Source organism: Salmo trutta, chromosome 38 (genome assembly GCF_901001165.1).
Source record: "Salmo trutta chromosome 38, fSalTru1.1, whole genome shotgun sequence".
Classification (NCBI taxonomy): domain Eukaryota; kingdom Metazoa; phylum Chordata; class Actinopteri; order Salmoniformes; family Salmonidae; genus Salmo; species Salmo trutta.
In genome coordinates this window covers 1,321,566-1,343,250 of record NC_042994.1, presented here as the reverse complement: position 1 = coordinate 1,343,250, position 21,685 = coordinate 1,321,566, and the positions used below count along the sequence as shown (strand labels likewise).

Genomic DNA, 21,685 nt, shown 5'->3' with positions numbered 1-21,685 from the left:
ATAATATTACCATACAGGACCCCGTAGAGACCATATAGAATAAGACTCAGTACTATACCAGTAACACCATGATAATATTACCATACAGGACCCCGTAGAGACCATATAGAATAAGACTCAGTACTATACCAGTAACACCATGACAATATTACCATACAGGACCCCGTAGAGACCATATAGAATAAGACTCATTACTATACCAGTAACACCATGATAATATTACCATACAGGACCCCGTAGAGACCATATAGAATAAGACTCAGTACTATACCAGTAACACCATGATAATATTACCATACAGGACCCCGTAGAGACCATATAGAATAAGACTCAGTACTATACCAGTAACACCATGATAATATTACCATACAGGACCCCGTAGAGACCATATAGAATAAGACTCATTACTATACCAGTAACACCATGACAATATTACCATACAGGACCCCGTAGAGACCATATAGAATAAGACTCATTACTATACCAGTAACACCATGATAATATTACCATACAGGACCCCATAGAGACCATATAGTATAAGACTCAGTACAATACCAGTAACACCATGATAATATTACCATACAGGACCCCGTAGAGACCATATAGAATAAGACTCAGTACTATACCAGTAACACCATGATAATATTACCATACAGGACCCAGTAGAGACCATATAGAATAAGACTCAGTACTATACCAGTAACACCATGATAATATTACCATACAGGACCCCGTAGAGACAATATAGAATAAGACTCAGTACTATACCAGTAACACCATGACAATATTACCATACAGGACCCTGTAGAGACCATATAGAATAAGACTCAGTACTATACCAGTAACACCATGATAATATTACCATACAGGACCCCGTAGAGACCATATAGAATAAGACTCAGTACTATACCAGTAACACCATGATAATATTACCATACAGAACCCCGTAGAGACCATATAGAATAAGACTCAGTACTATACCAGTAACACCATGATAATATTACCATACAGGACACTGTAGAGACCATATAGAATAAGACTCATTACTATACCAGTAACACCATGATAATATTACCATACAGGACCCTGTAGAGACCATATAGAATAAGACTCATTACTATACCAGTAACACCATGATAATATTACCATACAGGACCCTGTAGAGACCATATAGAATAAGACTCAGTACTATACCAGTAACACCATGATAATATTACCATACAGGACCCCGTAGAGACCATATAGAATAAGACTCATTACTATACCAGTAACACCATGATAATATTACCATACAGGACCCCGTAGAGACCATATGGAATAAGACTCAGTACTATACCAGTAACACCATGATAATATTACGATACAGGACCCCTTAGAGACCATATAGAATAAGACTCAGTACTATACCAGTAACACCATGATAATATTAACATACAGGACCCCGTAGAGACCATATAGAATAAGACTCATTACTATACCAGTAACACCATGATAATATTACCATACAGGACCCCGTAGAGACCATATAGAATAAGACTCAGTACTATACCAGTAACACCATGATAATATTAACATACAGGACCATGTAGAGACCATATAGAATAAGACTCAGTACTATACCAGTAACACCATGATAATATTACCACACAAGACCCCGTAGAGACCATATAGAATAAGACTCAGTACTATACCAGTAACACCATGATAATATTACCATACAGGACCCCGTAGAGACCATATAGAATAAGACTCAGTACTATACCAGTAACACCATGATAATATTACCATACAGGACCCCGTAGAGACCATATAGAATAAGACTCATTACTATACCAGTAACACCATGATAATATTACCATACAGGACCCTGTAGAGACCATATAGAATAAGACTCATTACTATACCAGTAACACCATGATATTATTACCATACAGGACCCTGTAGAGACCATATAGAATAAGACTCAGTACTATACCAGTAACACCATGATAATATTACCATACAGGACCCCGTAGAGACCATATAGAATAAGACTCATTACTATACCAGTAACACCATGATAATATTACCATACAGGACCCCGTAGAGACCATATAGAATAAGACTCAGTACTATACCAGTAACACCATGATAATATTACCATACAGGACCCCGTAGAGAACATATAGAATAAGACTCAGTACTATACCAGTAACACCATGATAATATTACCATACAGGACCCCGTAGAGACCATATAGAATAAGACTCAGTACTATACCAGTAACACCATGATAATATTACCATACAGGACCCCGTAGAGACCATATAGAATAAGACTCAGTACTATACCAGTAACACCATGACAATATTACCATACAGGACCCCGTAGAGACCATATAGAATAAGACTCATTACTATACCAGTAACACCATGATAATATTACCATACAGGACCCCGTAGAGACCATATAGAATAAGACTCAGTACTATACCAGTAACACCATGATAATATTACCATACAGGACCCCGTAGAGACCATATAGAATAAGACTCAGTACTATACCAGTAACACCATGATAATATTACCATACAGGACCCTGTAGAGACCATATAGAATAAGACTCAGTGCTATACAAGTAACACCATGATAATATTACCATACAGGACCCTGTAGAGACCATATAGAATAAGACTCAGTACTATACCAGTAACTCCATGATAATATTACCATACAGGACCCCGTAGAGACCATATAGAATAAGACTCAGTACTATACCAGTAACACCATGATAATATTACCATACAGGACCCCGTAGAGACCATATAGAATAAGACTCAGTACTATACCAGTAACACCATGATAATATTACCATACAGGACCCCGTAGAGACCATATAGAATAAGACTCAGTACTATACCAGTAACACCATGATAATATTACCATACAGGACCCTTTAGAGACCATATAGAATAAGACTCAGTACTATACCAGTAACACCATGATAATATTACCATACAGGACCCCGTAGAGACCATTTAGAATAAGACTCAGTACTATACCAGTAACACAATGATAATATTACCATACAGGACCCCGTAGAGACCATATAGAATAAGACTCAGTACTATACCAGTAACACCATGATAATATTACCATACAGGACCCCGTAGAGACCATATAGAATAAGACTCATTACTATACCAGTAACACCATGATAATATTACCATACAGGACCCCGTAGAGACCATATAGAATAAGACTCAGGACTATACCAGTAACACCATGATAATATTACCATACAGGACCCCGTAGAGAGCATATAGAATAAGACTCAGTACTATACCAGTAACACCATGATAATATTACCATACAGGACCCCGTAGAGACCATATGGAATAAGACTCAGTACTATACCAGTAACACCATGATAATATTACCATACAGGACCCCGTAGAGACCATATAGAATAAGACTCATTACTATACCAGTAACACCATGACAATATTACCATACAGGACCCTGTAGAGACCATATAGAATAAGACTCAGTACTATACCAGTAACACCATGATAATATTACCATACAGGACCATGTAGAGACCATATAGAATAAGACTCAGTACTATACCAGTAACACCATGATAATATTACCATACAGGACCCCGTAGAGACCATATAGAATAAGACTCATTACTAGACCAGTAACACCATGATAATATTACCATACAGGACCCCGTAGAGACCATATAGAATAAGACTCAGTACTATACCAGTAACACCATGATAATATTACCATACAGGACCATGTAGAGACCATATAGAATAAGACTCAGTACTATACCAGTAACACCATGATAATATTACCATACAGGACCCTGTAGAGACCATATAGAATAAGACTCAGTACTATACCAGTAACACCATGATAATATTACCATACAGGACCCCGTAGAGACCATATAGAATAAGACTCAGTACTATACCAGTAACACCATGACAATATTACCATACAGGACCCCGTAGAGACCATATAGAATAAGACTCATTACTATACCAGTAACACCATGATAATATTACCATACAGGACCCCATAGAGACCATATAGAATAAGACTCAGTACAATACCAGTAACACCATGATAATATTACCATACAGGACCCCGTAGAGACCATATAGAATAAGACTCAGTACTATACCAGTAACACCATGATAATATTACCATAAAGGACCCAGTAGAGACCATATAGAATAAGACTCAGTACTATACCAGTAAAACCATGATAATATTACCATACAGGACCCCGTAGAGACAATATAGAATAAGACTCAGTACTATACCAGTAACACCATGACAATATTACCAAACAGGACCCTGTAGAGACCATATAGAATAAGACTCAGTACTATACCAGTAACACCATGATAATATTACCATACAGGACCCCGTAGAGACCATATAGAATAAGACTCAGTACTATACCAGTAACACCATGATAATATTACCATACAGAACCCCGTAGAGACCATATAGAATAAGACTCAGTACTATACCAGTAACACCATGATAATATTACCATACAGGACCCCGTAGAGACCATATAGAATAAGACTCATTACTATACCAGTAACACCATGATAATATTACCATACAGGACCCCGTAGAGACCATATAGAATAAGACTCAGTACTATACCAGTAACACCATGATAATATTACCATACAGGACCCCGTAGAGACCATATAGAATAAGACTCAGTACTATACCAGTAACACCATGATAATATTACCATACAGGACCCCGTAGAGACCATATAGAATAAGACTCATTACTATACCAGTAACACCATGATAATATTACCATACAGGACCCCGTAGAGACCATATAGAATAAGACTCATTACTATACCAGTAACACCATGATAATATTACCATACAGGACCCCGTAGAGACCATATAGAATAAGACTCATTACTATACCAGTAACACCATGATAATATTACCATACAGGACCCCGTAGAGACCATATAGAATAAGACTAAGTACTATACCAGTAACACCATGATAATATTACCATACAGGACCCCGTAGAGACCATATAGAATAAGACTCATTACTATACCAGTAACACCATGATAATATTACCATACAGGACCCCGTAGAGACCATATAGAATAAGACTCAGTACTATACCAGTAACACCATGATAATATTACCATACAGGACCCCGTAGAGACCATATAGAATAAGACTCAGTACTATACCAGTAACACCATGATAATATTACCATACAGGACCCCGTAGAGACCATATAGAATAAGACTCATTACTATACCAGTAACACCATGATAATATTACCATACAGGACCCCGTAGAGACCATATAGAATAAGACTCATTACTATACCAGTAACACCATGATAATATTACCATACAGGACCCCGTAGAGACCATATAGAATAAGACTCATTACTATACCAGTAACACCATGATAATATTACCATACAGGACCCCGTAGAGACCATATAGAATAAGACTAAGTACTATACCAGTAACACCATGATAATATTACCATACAGGACCCCGTAGAGACCATATAGAATAAGACTCATTACTAGACCAGTAACACCATGATAATATTACCATACAGGACCCCGTAGAGACCATATAGAATAAGACTCAGTACTATACCAGTAACACCATGATAATATTACCATACAGGACCATGTAGAGACCATATAGAATAAGACTCAGTACTATACCAGTAACACCATGATAATATTACCATACAGGACCCCGTAGAGACCATATAGAATAAGACTCAGTACTATACCAGTAACACCATGACAATATTACCATACAGGACCCCGTAGAGACCATATAGAATAAGACTCATTACTATACCAGTAACACCATGATAATATTACCATACAGGACCCCATAGAGACCATATAGTATAAGACTCAGTACAATACCAGTAACACCATGATAATATTACCATACAGGACCCCGTAGAGACCATATAGAATAAGACTCAGTACTATACCAGTAACACCATGATAATATTACCATACAGGACCCAGTAGAGACCATATAGAATAAGACTCAGTACTATACCAGTAACACCATGATAATATTACCATACAGGACCCCGTAGAGACAATATAGAATAAGACTCAGTACTATACCAGTAACACCATGACAATATTACCATACAGGACCCCGTAGAGACCATATAGAATAAGACTCAGTACTATACCAGTAACACCATGATAATATTAACATACAGGACCCCGTAGAGACCATATAGAATAAGACTCAGTACTATACCAGTAACACCATGACAATATTACCATACAGGACCCCGTAGAGACCATATAGAATAAGACTCATTACTATACCAGTAACACCATGATAATATTACCATACAGGACCCCGTAGAGACCATATAGAATAAGACTCAGTACTATACCAGTAACACCATGATAATATTACCATACAGGACCCCGTAGAGACCATATAGAATAAGACTCAGTACTATACCAGTAACACCATGATAATATTACCATACAGGACCCTGTAGAGACCATATAGAATAAGACTCAGTGCTATACAAGTAACACCATGATAATATTACCATACAGGACCCTGTAGAGACCATATAGAATAAGACTTAGTACTATACCAGTAACTCCATGATAATATTACCATACAGGACCCCGTAGAGACCATATAGAATAAGACTCAGTACTATACCAGTAACACCATGATAATATTACCATACAGGACCCCGTAGAGAGCATATAGAATAAGACTCAGTACTATACCAGTAACACCATGATAATATTACCATACAGGACCCCGTAGAGAGCATATAGAATAAGACTCAGTACTATACCAGTAACACCATGATAATATTACCATACAGGACCCCGTAGAGACCATATGGAATAAGACTCAGTACTATACCAGTAACACCATGATAATATTACCATACAGGACCCCGTAGAGACCATATAGAATAAGACTCATTACTATACCAGTAACACCATGACAATATTACCATACAGGACCCTGTAGAGACCATATAGAATAAGACTCAGTACTATACCAGTAACACCATGATAATATTACCATACAGGACCATGTAGAGACCATATAGAATAAGACTCAGTACTATACCAGTAACACCATGATAATATTACCATACAGGACCCCGTAGAGACCATATAGAATAAGACTCAGTACTATACCAGTAACACCATGATAATATTACCATACAGGACCCCGTAGAGACCATATAGAATAAGACTAAGTACTATACCAGTAACACCATGATAATATTACCATACAGGACCCCGTAGAGACCATATAGAATAAGACTCAGTACAATACCAGTAACACCATGATAATATTACCATACAGGACCCCGTAGAGACCATATAGAATAAGACTCAGTACTATACCAGTAACACCATGATAATATTACCATACAGGACCCAGTAGAGACCATATAGAATAAGACTCAGTACTATACCAGTAAAACCATGATAATATTACCATACAGGACCCCGTAGAGACAATATAGAATAAGACTCAGTACTATACCAGTAACACCATGACAATATTACCAAACAGGACCCTGTAGAGACCATATAGAATAAGACTCAGTACTATACCAGTAACACCATGATAATATTACCATACAGGACCCCGTAGAGACCATATAGAATAAGACTCAGTACTATACCAGTAACACCATGATAATATTACCATACAGAACCCCGTAGAGACCATATAGAATAAGACTCAGTACTATACCAGTAACACCATGATAATATTACCATACAGGACCCCGTAGAGACCATATAGAATAAGACTCATTACTATACCAGTAACACCATGATAATATTACCATACAGGACCCCGTAGAGACCATATAGAATAAGACTCAGTACTATACCAGTAACACCATGATAATATTACCATACAGGACCCCGTAGAGACCATATAGAATAAGACTCAGTACTATACCAGTAACACCATGATAATATTACCATACAGGACCCCGTAGAGACCATATAGAATAAGACTCATTACTATACCAGTAACACCATGATAATATTACCATACAGGACCCCGTAGAGACCATATAGAATAAGACTCATTACTATACCAGTAACACCATGATAATATTACCATACAGGACCCCGTAGAGACCATATAGAATAAGACTCATTACTATACCAGTAACACCATGATAATATTACCATACAGGACCCCGTAGAGACCATATAGAATAAGACTAAGTACTATACCAGTAACACCATGATAATATTACCATACAGGACCCCGTAGAGACCATATAGAATAAGACTCATTACTAGACCAGTAACACCATGATAATATTACCATACAGGACCCCGTAGAGACCATATAGAATAAGACTCAGTACTATACCAGTAACACCATGACAATATTACCATACAGGACCATGTAGAGACCATATAGAATAAGACTCAGTACTATACCAGTAACACCATGATAATATTACCATACAGGACCCTGTAGAGACCATATAGAATAAGACTCAGTACTATACCAGTAACACCATGATAATATTACCATACAGGACCCCGTAGAGACCATATAGAATAAGACTCAGTACTATACCAGTAACACCATGACAATATTACCATACAGGACCCCGTAGAGACCATATAGAATAAGACTCATTACTATACCAGTAACACCATGATAATATTACCATACAGGACCCCATAGAGACCATATAGTATAAGACTCAGTACAATACCAGTAACACCATGATAATATTACCATACAGGACCCCGTAGAGACCATATAGAATAAGACTCAGTACTATACCAGTAACACCATGATAATATTACCATACAGGACCCAGTAGAGACCATATAGAATAAGACTCAGTACTATACCAGTAACACCATGATAATATTACCATACAGGACCCCGTAGAGACAATATAGAATAAGACTCAGTACTATACCAGTAACACCATGACAATATTACCATACAGGACCCCGTAGAGACCATATAGAATAAGACTCAGTACTATACCAGTAACACCATGATAATATTAACATACAGGACCCCGTAGAGACCATATAGAATAAGACTCAGTACTATACCAGTAACACCATGACAATATTACCATACAGGACCCCGTAGAGACCATATAGAATAAGACTCATTACTATACCAGTAACACCATGATAATATTACCATACAGGACCCCGTAGAGACCATATAGAATAAGACTCAGTACTATACCAGTAACACCATGATAATATTACCATACAGGACCCCGTAGAGACCATATAGAATAAGACTCAGTACTATACCAGTAACACCATGATAATATTACCATACAGAACCCCGTAGAGACCATATAGAATAAGACTCAGTACTATACCAGTAACACCATGATAATATTACCATACAGGACCCCGTAGAGACCATATAGAATAAGACTCATTACTATACCAGTAACACCATGATAATATTACCATACAGGACCCCGTAGAGACCATATAGAATAAGACTCAGTACTATACCAGTAACACCATGATAATATTACCATACAGGACCCCGTAGAGACCATATAGAATAAGACTCATTACTATACCAGTAACACCATGATAATATTACCATACAGGACCCCGTAGAGACCATATAGAATAAGACTCAGTACTATACCAGTAACACCATGATAATATTACCATACAGGACCCCGTAGAGACCATATAGAATAAGACTCAGTACTATACCAGTAACACCATGATAATATTACCATACAGAACCCCGTAGAGACCATATAGAATAAGACTCATTACTATACCAGTAACACCATGATAATATTACCATACAGGACCCCGTAGAGACCATATAGAATAAGACTCATTACTATACCAGTAACACCATGATAATATTACCATACAGGACCCCGTAGAGACCATATAGAATAAGACTCATTACTATACCAGTAACACCATGATAATATTACCATACAGGACCCCGTAGAGACCATATAGAATAAGACTAAGTACTATACCAGTAACACCATGATAATATTACCATACAGGACCCCGTAGAGACCATATAGAATAAGACTCATTACTAGACCAGTAACACCATGATAATATTACCATACAGGACCCCGTAGAGACCATATAGAATAAGACTCAGTACTATACCAGTAACACCATGATAATATTACCATACAGGACCATGTAGAGACCATATAGAATAAGACTCAGTACTATACCAGTAACACCATGATAATATTACCATACAGGACCCTGTAGAGACCATATAGAATAAGACTCAGTACTATACCAGTAACACCATGATAATATTACCATACAGGACCCCGTAGAGACCATATAGAATAAGACTCAGTACTATACCAGTAACACCATGACAATATTACCATACAGGACCCCGTAGAGACCATATAGAATAAGACTCATTACTATACCAGTAACACCATGATAATATTACCATACAGGACCCCATAGAGACCATATAGTATAAGACTCAGTACAATACCAGTAACACCATGATAATATTACCATACAGGACCCCGTAGAGACCATATAGAATAAGACTCAGTACTATACCAGTAACACCATGATAATATTACCATACAAGACCCCGTAGAGACCATATAGAATAAGACTCAGTACTATACCAGTAACACCATGATAATATTACCATACAGGACCCCGTAGAGACCATATAGAATAAGACTCAGTACTATACCAGTAACACCATGATAATATTACCATACAGGACCCCGTAGAGACCATATAGAATAAGACTCATTACTATACCAGTAACACCATGATAATATTACCATACAGGACCCTGTAGAGACCATATAGAATAAGACTCAGTACTATACCAGTAACACCATGATACTATTACCATACAGGACCCTGTAGAGACCATATAGAATAAGACTCAGTACTATACCAGTAACACCATGATAATATTACCATTCAGGACCCCGTAGAGACCATATAGAATAAGACTCATTACTATACCAGTAACACCATGATAATATTACCATACAGAACCCCGTAGAGACCATATAGAATAAGACTCAGTACTATACCAGTAACACCATGATAATATTACCATACAGGACCCCGTAGAGACCATATAGAATAAGACTCATTACTATACCAGTAACACCATGATAATATTACCATACAGGACCCCGTAGAGACCATATAGAATAAGACTCATTACTATACCAGTAACACCATGATATTATTACCATACAGGACCCTGTAGAGACCATATAGAATAAGACTCAGTACTATACCAGTAACACCATGATAATATTACCATACAGGACCCCGTAGAGACCATATAGAATAAGACTCAGTACTATACCAGTAACACCATGATAATATTACCATACAGGACCCCGTAGAGACCATATAGAATAAGACTCAGTACTATACCAGTAACACCATGATAATATTACCATACAGGACCCCGTAGAGACCATATAGAATAAGACTCAGTACTATACCAGTAACACCATGATAATATTACCATACAGGACCCCGTAGAGACCATATAGAATAAGACTCAGTACTATACCAGTAACACCATGATAATATTACCATACAGGACCCTGTAGAGACCATATAGAATAAGACTCAGTGCTATACAAGTAACACCATGATAATATTACCATACAGGACCCTGTAGAGACCATATAGAATAAGACTCAGTACTATACCAGTAACTCCATGATAATATTACCATACAGGACCCCGTAGAGACCATATAGAATAAGACTCAGTACTATACCAGTAACACCATGATAATATTACCATACAGGACCCCGTAGAGACCATATAGAATAAGACTCAGTACTATACCAGTAACACCATTATAATATTACCATACAGGACCCCGTAGAGACCATATAGAATAAGACTCATTACTATACCAGTAACACCATGATAATATTACCATACAGGACCTCGTAGAGACCATATAGAATAAGACTCAGTACTATACCAGTAACACCATGATAATATTACCATTCAGGACCCCGTAGAGACCATATAGAATAAGACTCATTACTATACCAGTAACACCATGATAATATTACCATACAGAACCCCGTAGAGACCATATAGAATAAGACTCAGTACTATACCAGTAACACTATGATAATATTACCATACAGAACCCCGTAGAGACCATATAGAATAAGACTCATTACTATACCAGTAACACCATGATAATATTACCATACAGGACCCTGTAGAGACCATATAGAATAAGACTCATTACTATACCAGTAACACCATGATATTATTACCATACAGGACCCTGTAGAGACCATATAGAATAAGACTCAGTACTATACCAGTAACACCATGATAATATTACCATACAGGACCCCGTAGAGACCATATAGAATAAGACTCATTACTATACCAGTAACACCATGATAATATTACCATACAGGACCCCGTAGAGACCATATAGAATAAGACTCAGTACTATACCAGTAACACCATGATAATATTACCATACAGGACCCCGTAGAGAACATATAGAATAAGACTCAGTACTATACCAGTAACACCATGATAATATTACCATACAGGACCCCGTAGAGACCATATAGAATAAGACTCAGTACTATACCAGTAACACCATGATAATATTACCATACAGGACCCCGTAGAGACCATATAGAATAAGACTCAGTACTATACCAGTAACACCATGACAATATTACCATACAGGACCCCGTAGAGACCATATCGAATAAGACTCATTACTATACCAGTAACACCATGATAATATTACCATACAGGACCCCGTAGAGACCATATAGAATAAGACTCAGTACTATACCAGTAACACCATGATAATATTACCATACAGGACCCCGTAGAGACCATATAGAATAAGACTCAGTACTATACCAGTAACACCATGATAATATTACCATACAGGACCCTGTAGAGACCATATAGAATAAGACTCAGTGCTATACAAGTAACACCATGATAATATTACCATACAGGACCCTGTAGAGACCATATAGAATAAGACTCAGTACTATACCAGTAACACCATGATAATATTACCATACAGGACCCCGTAGAGACCATATAGAATAAGACTCATTACTATACCAGTAACACCATGATAATATTACCATACAGGACCCCGTAGAGACCATATAGAATAAGACTCAGTACTATACCAGTAACACCATGATAATATTACCATACAGGACCCCGTAGAGAACATATAGAATAAGACTCAGTACTATACCAGTAACACCATGATAATATTACCATACAGGACCCCGTAGAGACCATATAGAATAAGACTCAGTACTATACCAGTAACACCATGATAATATTACCATACAGGACCCCGTAGAGACCATATAGAATAAGACTCAGTACTATACCAGTAACACCATGACAATATTACCATACAGGACCCCGTAGAGACCATATAGAATAAGACTCATTACTATACCAGTAACACCATGATAATATTACCATACAGGACCCCGTAGAGACCATATAGAATAAGACTCAGTACTATACCAGTAACACCATGATAATATTACCATACAGGACCCCGTAGAGACCATATAGAATAAGACTCAGTACTATACCAGTAACACCATGATAATATTACCATACAGGACCCTGTAGAGACCATATAGAATAAGACTCAGTGCTATACAAGTAACACCATGATAATATTACCATACAGGACCCTGTAGAGACCATATAGAATAAGACTCAGTACTATACCAGTAACTCCATGATAATATTACCATACAGGACCCCGTAGAGACCATATAGAATAAGACTCAGTACTATACCAGTAACACCATGATAATATTACCATACAGGACCCCGTAGAGACCATATAGAATAAGACTCAGTACTATACCAGTAACAGATAATATTACCATACAGGACCCCGTAGAGACCATATAGAATAAGACTCATTACTATACCAGTAACACCATGATAATATTACCATACAGGACCCCGTAGAGACCATATAGAATAAGACTCATTACTATACCAGTAACACCATGATAATATTACCATACAGGACCCCGTAGAGACCATATAGAATAAGACTCATTACTATACCAGTAACACCATGATAATATTACCATACAGGACCCTGTAGAGAACATATAGAATAAGACTCATTACTATACCAGTAACACCATGATAATATTACCATACAGGACCCCGTAGAGACCATATAGAATAAGACTCAGTACTATACCAGTAACACCATGATAATATTACCATACAGGACCCCGTAGAGACCATATAGAATAAGACTCAGTACTATACCAGTAACACCATGATAATATTACCATACAGGACCCCGTAGAGACCATATAGAATAAGACTCATTACTATACCAGTAACACCATGATAATATTACCATACAGGACCCCGTAGAGACCATATAGAATAAGACTCAGTACTATACCAGTAACACCATGATAATATTAACATACAGGACCCCGTAGAGACCATATAGAATAAGACTCAGTACTATACCAGTAACACCATGATAATATTACCATACAGGACCATGTAGAGACCATATAGAATAAGACTCAGTACTATACCAGTAACACCATGATAATATTACCATACAGGACCCTGTAGAGACCATATAGAATAAGACTCAGTACTATACCAGTAACACCATGATAATATTACCATACAGGACCCCGTAGAGACCATATAGAATAAGACTCAGTACTATACCAGTAACACCATGACAATATTACCATACAGGACCCAGTAGAGACCATATAGAATAAGACTCATTACTATACCAGTAACACCATGATAATATTACCATACAGGACCCCGTAGAGACCATATAGAATAAGACTCAGTACTATACCAGTAACACCATGATAATATTACCATACAGAACCCCGTAGAGACCATATAGAATAAGACTCAGTACTATACCAGTAACACCATGATAATATTACCATACAGGACCCCGTAGAGACCATATAGAATAAGACTCAGTACTATACCAGTAACACCATGATAATATTACCATACAGGACCCCGTAGAGACAATATAGAATAAGACTCAGTACTATACCAGTAACACCATAATAATATTACCATACAGGACCCCGTAGAGACCATATAGAATAAGACTCATTACTATACCAGTAACACCATGATAATATTACCATACAGGACCCCGTAGAGACCATATAGAATAAGACTCAGTACTATACCAGTAACACCATGATAATATTACCATACAGGACCCTGTAGAGACCATATAGAATAAGACTCATTATTATACCAGTAACACCATGATAATATTACCATACAGGACCCTGTAGAGACCATATAGAATAAGACTCATTACTATACCAGTAACACCATGATAATATTACCATACAGGACCCTGTAGAGACCATATAGAATAAGACTCATTACTATACCAGTAACACCATGATAATATTACCATACAGGACCCTGTAGAGACCATATAGAATAAGACTCAGTACTATACCAGTAACACCATGATAATATTACCATACAGGACCCTGTAGAGACCATATAGAATAAGACTCAGTACTATACCAGTAACACCATGATAATATTACCATACAGGACCCCGTAGAGACCATATAGAATAAGACTCATTACTATACCAGTAACACCATGATGATATTACCATACAGGACCCCGTAGAGACCATATAGAATAAGACTCAGTACTATACCAGTAACACCATGATAATATTACCATACAGGACCCCGTAGAGACCATATAGAATAAGACTCAGTACTATACCAGTAACACCATGATAATATTACCATACAGGACCCCGTAGAGACCATATAGAATAAGACTCATTACTATACCAGTAACACCATGATAATATTACCATACAGGACCCCGTAGAGACCATATAGAATAAGACTCAGTCCTATACCAGTAACACCATGATAATATTACCATACAGGACCCCGTAGAGACCATATAGAATAAGACTCAGTACTATACCAGTAACACCATGATAATATTACCATACAGGACCCCGTAGAGACCATATAGAATAAGACTCAGTACTATACCAGTAACACCATGATAATATTACCATACAGGACCCTGTAGAGACCATATAGAATAAGACTCATTATTATACCAGTAACACCATGATAATATTACCATACAGGACCCTGTAGAGACCATATAGAATAAGACTCATTACTATACCAGTAACACCATGATAATATTACCATACAGGACCCTGTAGAGACCATATAGAATAAGACTCATTACTATACCAGTAACACCATGATAATATTACCATACAGGACCCTGTAGAGACCATATAGAATAAGACTCAGTACTATACCAGTAACACCATGATAATATTACCATACAGGACCCTGTAGAGACCATATAGAATAAGACTCAGTACTATACCAGTAACACCATGATAATATTACCATACAGGACCCCGTAGAGACCATATAGAATAAGACTCATTACTATACCAGTAACACCATGATAATATTACCATACAGGACCCCGTAGAGACCATATAGAATAAGACTCAGTACTATACCAGTAACACCATGATAATATTACCATACAGGACCCCGTAGAGACCATATAGAATAAGACTCAGTACTATACCAGTAACACCATGATAATATTACCATACAGGACCCCGTAGAGACCATATAGAATAAGACTCAGTACTATACCAGTAACACCATGATAATATTACCATACAGGACCCTGTAGAGACCATATAGAATAAGACTCAGTACTATACCAGTAACACCATGATAATATTACCATACAGGACCCCGTAGAGACAATATAGAATAAGACTCAGTACTATACCAGTAACACCATGATAATATTACCATACAGGACCCCGTAGAGACCATATAGAATAAGACTCATTACTATACCAGTAACACCATGATAATATTACCATACAGGACCCCGTAGAGACCATATAGAATTAGACTCAGTACTATACCAGTAACACCATGATAATATTACCATACAGGACCCTGTAGAGACCATATAGAATAAGACTCATTACTATACCAGTAACACCATGATAATATTACCATACAGGACCCTGTAGAGACCATATAGAATAAGACTCATTACTATACCAGTAACACCATGATAATATTACCATACAGGACCCTGTAGAGACCATATAGAATAAGACTCATTACTATACCAGTAACACCATGATAATATTACCATACAGGACCCCGTAGAGACCATATAGAATAAGACTCATTACTATACCAGTAACACCATGATAATATTACCATACAGGACCCCGTAGAGACCATATAGAATAAGACTCAGTACTATACCAGTAACACCATGATAATATTACCATCCAGGACCCTGTAGAGACCATATAGAATAAGACTCATTATTATACCAGTAACACCATGATAATATTACCATACAGGACCCTGTAGAGACCATATAGAATAAGACTCATTACTATACCAGTAACACCATGATAATATTACCATACAGGACCCTGTAGAGACCATATAGAATAAGACTCATTACTATACCAGTAACACCATGATAATATTACCATACAGGACCCCGTAGAGACCATATAGAATAAGACTCAGTACTATACCAGTAACACCATGATAATATTACCATACAGGACCCTGTAGAGACCATATAGAATAAGACTCAGTACTATACCAGTAACACCATGATAATATTACCATACAGGACCCCGTAGAGACCATATAGAATAAGACTCATTACTATACCAGTAACACCATGATAATATTACCATACAGGACCCCGTAGAGACCATATAGAATAAGACTCAGTACTATACCAGTAACACCATGATAATATTACCATACAGGACCCTGTAGAGACCATATAGAATAAGACTCAGTACTATACCAGTAACACCATGATAATATTACCATACAGGACCCTGTAGAGACCATATAGAATAAGACTCAGTACTATACCAGTAACACCATGATAATATTACCATACAGGACCCTGTAGAGACCATATAGAATAAGACTCAGTACTATACCAGTAACACCATGATAATATTACCATACAGGACCCCGTAGAGACCATATAGAATAAGACTCATTACTATACCAGTAACACCATGATAATATTACCATACAGGACCCCGTAGAGACCATATAGAATAAGACTCAGTACTATACCAGTAACACCAGGATAATATTACCATACAGGACCCTGTAGAGACCATATAGAATAAGACTCAGTACTATACCAGTAACACCATGATAATATTACCATACAGGACCCTGTAGAGACCATATAGAATAAGACTCAGTACTATACCAGTAAAACCATGACAATATTAGACAACATGGAGCTCAGGATTCTGTGGCCCCATCTGGCTCATATCACTCATAAGAGGGAGCTGGAACACACCCACACTAAAAGGCACAGCACAGTCCCATTCATCCCAGACAGGGCTATCCCCTAAGGGGACACTTACCAACTACCAACCCCCCCTCCTCCCCTGGACCCCCACAGAAAACAAACACACACACACACACTGTCTCCCAGACCTCCCATTGAGGCTGATTCAGTAGGACATATAAAATAAGGACTGTCTGTTTAACTCTATAGAAACACTATACATTATTCGCAATGATATGTACACACACACTCCCTCATGATCATGTATATGCTACAGACGTGTATAACACAGACAGAGACATGTCAACACTACGTTAGTACACACAGACTGACAGACACACACTGATGGCGACACACAGACACACACACACTGATGGCGACACAGACACACACTGATGGCGACACACAGACACACACACTGATGGCGACACACAGACACACACACTGATGGCGACACACACACACTGATGGCGACACACAGACACTAATGGTGACACACACACACTGATGGTTACACACAGACACACACACTGATGGTTACACACAGACACACACACTGATGGTTACACACAGACACACACACTGATGGTTACACACAGACACACACTGATGCAAACAGACTCACAGTGAGTTGAGGGCTCTCAGGCCTTGGAAAACATCGGGAGCAATCTCTGATATTTGGTTGTTACTCAGATCTCTGGAAAGAAGGAACAACAACAGTGTTACAGTGAGAACCATGACCTTTGACCTCACACTCTCTCTGACGTCACCACTTAATGACATCTTCTTTAGAGAGCTGCTTCCTAAATGGCACACTATTCACTATATAGTGCACTACTTTGGACCAGACCACTATTCACTATATAGTGCACTACTTTTGACCATGCCACTATTCATTACATTTACATTTTAGTCATTTAGCAGACACTCTTATTCAGAGCGACTTACAGTAGTGAATGCATACATTTCATACATTTTTTTCCATACTGGTCCCCCGTGGGAATCGAACCCACAACCCTGGCGTTGCAAACACCATGCTCTACCAACTGAGCCACATGAAACCACACACTATTCACTATATAGTGCACTACTTTTGACCAGGCCAAATAGGAGTCTGGTCAAAGTAGTGCCCTATATAGAGAATACGATGCCATTTCCTATTTGGGATGCAGCAGACAATGGAAATGCATCCTACAACCTTGTTGAGATTATATAAACCATGCAGAAGAGAAAAACCACAAGAGGACCAGGCTAAGGGGAGGTCTCCTGGAATCTAGCCCACAGAAGAGCTCCCGTGTTGGGCCTCAGAGGTCCAAACCCTCTCCTGGATTAGATGGTACATTTTTTTGTTTATTTTATTTAACCTTTATTTATACAAGTTGTTCTCATTGAGATAACATCTCTTTTCCAAGAGAGACCTGGTCCAATAGCAGCAGGGGGAACAACGTTTCAGACAAAACAACTTTCATACACAAACACAACATTAAACACAACTATAAACACACATACAGCACAACAAAAACATTTTACGTAAAAAAACACAAATGTCTTGACTAAAAACAGCTGTCCTAAAGACATTTACACTCTTCTATGATTTATACATCGATCAAGTGTTTAAACTCCACCAAGGAAACGGTACCTTAAGAAAATGATGAAATTCAAACGTGTGCACACACACACACTGACACACACTAACCCTCCACTTACACTTTCTACCCCTCATCCTGCCTTAACCCCCCTCGCCCTAGCTCACTGAGAGTTCAACTAAAGGTCTCCAAAAACCAGTAGCAGATAACAGATAAGACTCTTACTGTATATAATCACTTTGTGGGGTAGGAGTCAGGGAGTTGGGGGGGTTGTGAACTGTAGAGGTCAAAGGTGGAAGGTCAGGAGTTTTATTTGATTTTATTAGGATATCTTTTAGTGCTTATTTGGACTAATCTAAGAGTCCTTAAACTTAAAAAAATAAAAAAATAATTATAATATGATCCCATTTTCACGTATAACACACTGTTACAAACAGACATAATACACTGGCATATTGACCAGATAAATACTCTTAACAGTCTGAAAAGATAGATTGGTTCCTTCATCTACCATAGTCCTGCACAACCTTCCAATTTATTATATTTATATGTTTCTAAAGTATTACTTGATTGTATATATTGAAAGGTTTCTGGTTTGCTCAGATAAATTATTCAATTTCTTTATTGTACTAAATTGAAATGTTATTTTGCCTATTTCTCTTTTCTGTCTGGATAACACATAGATAGTGGACAATCTTTTCCTAGTACTTACTGAATGTCTGTCACTTACCAACTGAATACTGTTGTGAATAGAGTTTGGCTGTTTTAAATGGTGTACATTGTGAAATAAACAAGCATGTTTTTTTTCTTCAATTATCTTGTTGCTTGATGACCAACCAAGAGCATTGAGCATGACTCCAACAGAAGAACCATATCTCCACCTTAAAACAATCCTTGCTGCTTTGTTCTGTTCAATCTGCAGCCTCCTATTTTAACTTGCTGATGCATGTCCCCAGACCACAGAACAGTAGTTCACCTGACTCCCAATTAATGCTTGGGCTGTTTTCTTAAGAATCTTTCCTGGTAAATATTTAGCTATCCTTCTGATCGTGCATGCAGTTTTATTTGACATTTTTACATAGATGAGTTATTTGAGACGACCATGATAAGCAGTTGTCTAGCTGCACCCCTCAATTGGTTTCTACCACTTCCTGAATTTGTACTCTCCCGTACTTAATTGCATCCCATGCTGCGTTGGCCTTTTCCTGGTGGAACAGACCAACATAACCGTAGGTTTCTTGGTGGGCAAAACAAGTTTGTTCTGGCAAACCCAATCCCTGATATTTCCCAGATCTACTTGTAGAGCTTGCTGAATCTTCTGAACCGATTGTCTTGCTGTATAAATTGTAGTATCATCTGAAAACATAGCAGCTTGAGTTTCAGATTAGGCATAAGGAAGGTGGTTGGTGTGTATTAAGTAAAGGGGGTTGACTAGTTACATTCTGCGCAGCTTCTTGTAGGAGGTGAAGGCCCCAGGGGGAACTGACTTGATACCATTCTGCTCCAGACGACTAGGAGGGAGAGAAGGAGGGGAGAAAAGAGAGAGAGTGAGGGGAGGAAAAAAGAGAGAGG

The 21,685-nt window shown here is 37.7% G+C and overlaps 1 protein-coding gene across 1 annotated transcript in view; it reads right to left on the bottom strand.

The window, feature by feature from the left end:
* The window catches only part of LOC115177901 (slit homolog 1 protein-like), a 70,637-nt gene that overhangs the window by 40,196 nt on the left and 8,756 nt on the right, over positions 1-21,685 (bottom strand). Inside the window, exons 7-8 of the mRNA XM_029738897.1 lie at positions 21,553-21,624; positions 19,153-19,224 (exon numbers count right to left, since the gene is read on the bottom strand). Coding sequence (XP_029594757.1) covers positions 19,153-19,224; positions 21,553-21,624 — 144 coding nt within the window. The remainder of the gene's footprint in view (positions 1-19,152; positions 19,225-21,552; positions 21,625-21,685) is intronic.